This window comes from Olea europaea, unplaced genomic scaffold, assembly GCF_002742605.1.
Source record: "Olea europaea var. sylvestris unplaced genomic scaffold, O_europaea_v1 scaffold4328, whole genome shotgun sequence".
Taxonomy (NCBI): domain Eukaryota; kingdom Viridiplantae; phylum Streptophyta; class Magnoliopsida; order Lamiales; family Oleaceae; genus Olea; species Olea europaea.
Window position 1 is genome coordinate 20,820 of NW_019262634.1, and position 2,716 is coordinate 23,535.

The 2,716-nt window shown below is 42.3% G+C and overlaps 1 protein-coding gene across 1 annotated transcript in view; it reads right to left on the reverse strand.

Moving 5' to 3' along the window:
• Nucleotides 1-267: 267 nt before the first annotated feature.
• The window catches only part of LOC111387870 (EIN3-binding F-box protein 2-like), a 16,347-nt gene continuing 13,898 nt past the window's right edge, over nucleotides 268-2,716 (reverse strand). The window contains exon 2 of the mRNA XM_023012467.1: nucleotides 268-2,714. Within this exon, the coding sequence (XP_022868235.1) occupies nucleotides 983-2,714 (1,732 nt within the window). The 3' untranslated portion in view covers nucleotides 268-982. The remainder of the gene's footprint in view (nucleotides 2,715-2,716) is intronic.

Consider the following 2,716-nt stretch of genomic DNA (forward strand, 5'->3'; position numbering starts at 1 on the left):
AATTTGATGAACCTTTCTTTAATTTTTTTGGTTTATTTGCTAATTGTTATAGATAATAATTCACATTTAAAATTATATATATTGTTTATGCCTTCTCAACTAGTAACTTTGATTTTTGATTTGTTTGATGTCTTGTCGGCTTATTTTTTAAGTTCCGTTGCTATGTAGACTTATTATTGAATTGTTATTGTCGTGTTGTCTTGCGACTTAATTTAAACGAATTAACGCCGGCCAGCCTAAATTCCGAGATAAATCAAACACCATATATTAAAAGAGGAAAAACAAAATATACATATAATTGCTGCATAAACAAAGCCAAGTTCGATTGTTACATTATTTGCAGTAGTTGCAAAAGTACAACCCATAAGAGCAGGGAACCCAGAAAACAGGATCATAGGATCCGATCAAAAACCAGGACTAGGCAGTAAAAAAACAACCTTAAAGAGGCTGCCATGGCCAAATCCATGTCTCAGAAACCCAAACTCCTGAATTACCCAAAAGCATCTACTGACTACGACCCAAAATAACCTATTTTACAGAGGACAGAGATGAATACAAAGATAACTTTCTAAAGACACGATGCATTCCCTAGCAGACTCGAGAGAGAGAGACTAGAGAAAGCTTTATTCAAGATACGATGTACTATGCAGCAAAACAGATTGATGGGCGGACGCTAGTTGAAGGTGGACAGCCGGGGACTTTACTGTGACCGAAGTGGAGTATGCACCGCACCATAGGAGGAAACTCATCAGCAAGACGCAGTAACAGTATTCACATGAAACCATAGGCAGTAAAAAAAGGTAAAGTCTCCCATATGAGAGACTCCAAAGTAACAACAGGCTTTTCGAAGATGAAGAAGCCGAAAAAACGGGTTGATAAAAACAATCTGCCACGGTATCCATGGAAAACAACCGAGTCTACTGAGTTACCTAAATTCCCATAGTTGATGACAAAACTCAACTGAGAAACGTACTGTAAGTGCTTATGAGAGAATGTCACATCTCCATAAGTTCTCCGTTAGTAGCTCAATTGTACGGTTCCCAATGGAAATGCAATGCTGGAGATTCAGCCCCACTAGTGTCCTTCCGAGTTTCTTAAGAGCGGAAATGCTCTTGTTGGATATCATTGAGCAGCCTGATAGGGAAAGAATCTGCAAATTTGGTTGCACTCCACTCGATAAAGCAGCAACACCAGAATCAGTGATTGAACACTTCGAAAGATCAAGATCATTGAGCAACGGACAGGTGTTTGCAAGCACCCCCAAACTTGCATCGGTAATCTTCTGGCACCCATCAAGATTTAACAATTCAAGGGTTGCACCATGCAACCTGGCTAGAGAAAATACCACTTCATCCGACAAATTCACACAATCACTAAGATTGACCTTAGCAAGTCCCGACTCACAGCTTTCCAGAAGAGGGAGAAGACCAGTATCTGTTATCCCACATAGCCCACTGAGATCCAAGTGATGTAAATTTGGACACAGCTTCCCAAGCATAGCCAAGCTAGTACTACCAAATCCTGGGCAACTTCGGATGGACAACGATCGAAGAGATTCACATGGAGATAGCATTAGAGTTTCAGGAGATACATCCTTAATTCCCATGCACTTCACCAGGGTAAGAGACTTTAACTTAGATTTACAGTTTGAAATAGCATTTAGAATCCCGGTTTGGGTAATCCGGTTGCACTCCTCTAACTGCAAGCTCTCGAGAGAGCCAACCGCTTTGGCAAAAGCAACGAGCCCATTGTCAGACACAAAGCAACACTTCCGAAGACACATTTGCTTTAAGTTTGGATGGCCCTTTCCAAGTGCTTCGAGACTCAAATCTGTTACCCCCCGACATGAAGTGAGTGCCAAAGATGCCAGTGTTTGGAGACCTCGTGCATTACCCATCACCCAAAAGCCCTTTTGGCTCACATTTTGAAGTCCGCTCAAGAAAAGACTTGTAATGGACTTCCCATAGTGCCCTATTACAGCAAGAGAGTAATCTGTGATGTTAAGAGCTTGAAGTTTCACCTTTGTCAAAGAAGAAGCTGATGACAAGAGACTCGCAACGCCCTGATCCCCAACAAATGGGCAGTCTTTGATTGTAATGGATTGTAGCTTGGTGCAATATTTCCCGACCGCTTGTAGACTCTCATTGCTGATGTTTGGACAAGATTCAATCGTTAACGCAGTCAAATTTGGACAGCTTTTTGCTATTGCAACCATACTCTTGTTCGAAATTGAAGGACATTGGCAAAGATCAAGCTTCTCTAATGAATGGCATTCCCTTGCAATCTCAAATAGACCTTCATCACCAATTGAAGGGATGTTCCACAATGAAAGATACCTGAGGGAAGGGCAACCACGGGCAATTGCTGACAAACCAAGGTCAGTAACACCCCGAATAGAATTACTTCCTCTAATCGAAAGTTTTCCAATTCCACCACGGCTGGAAGTACAAACTGCAATAGCAGCAAGTCTAAGATCAGTTGCTTTCTTCCCTTCCACACACCTCGTTAGATATCCATCACACTCCACTTCAAGATCCTCATCTGCAGAGATTGATTCTATGTTATTTGAGGCTGGATCCACGTTCATATCATCTGATTGTCCCCGTGGGGCCTTGCTCCGGTAAAACTCAGCACTGCGGACCCCACTCAAGACCGTAAGCCAGCGCTTTGAAACACAGGCAGATGCACTTCTCTCTCGGCCTCCTGGCAGGTGTCT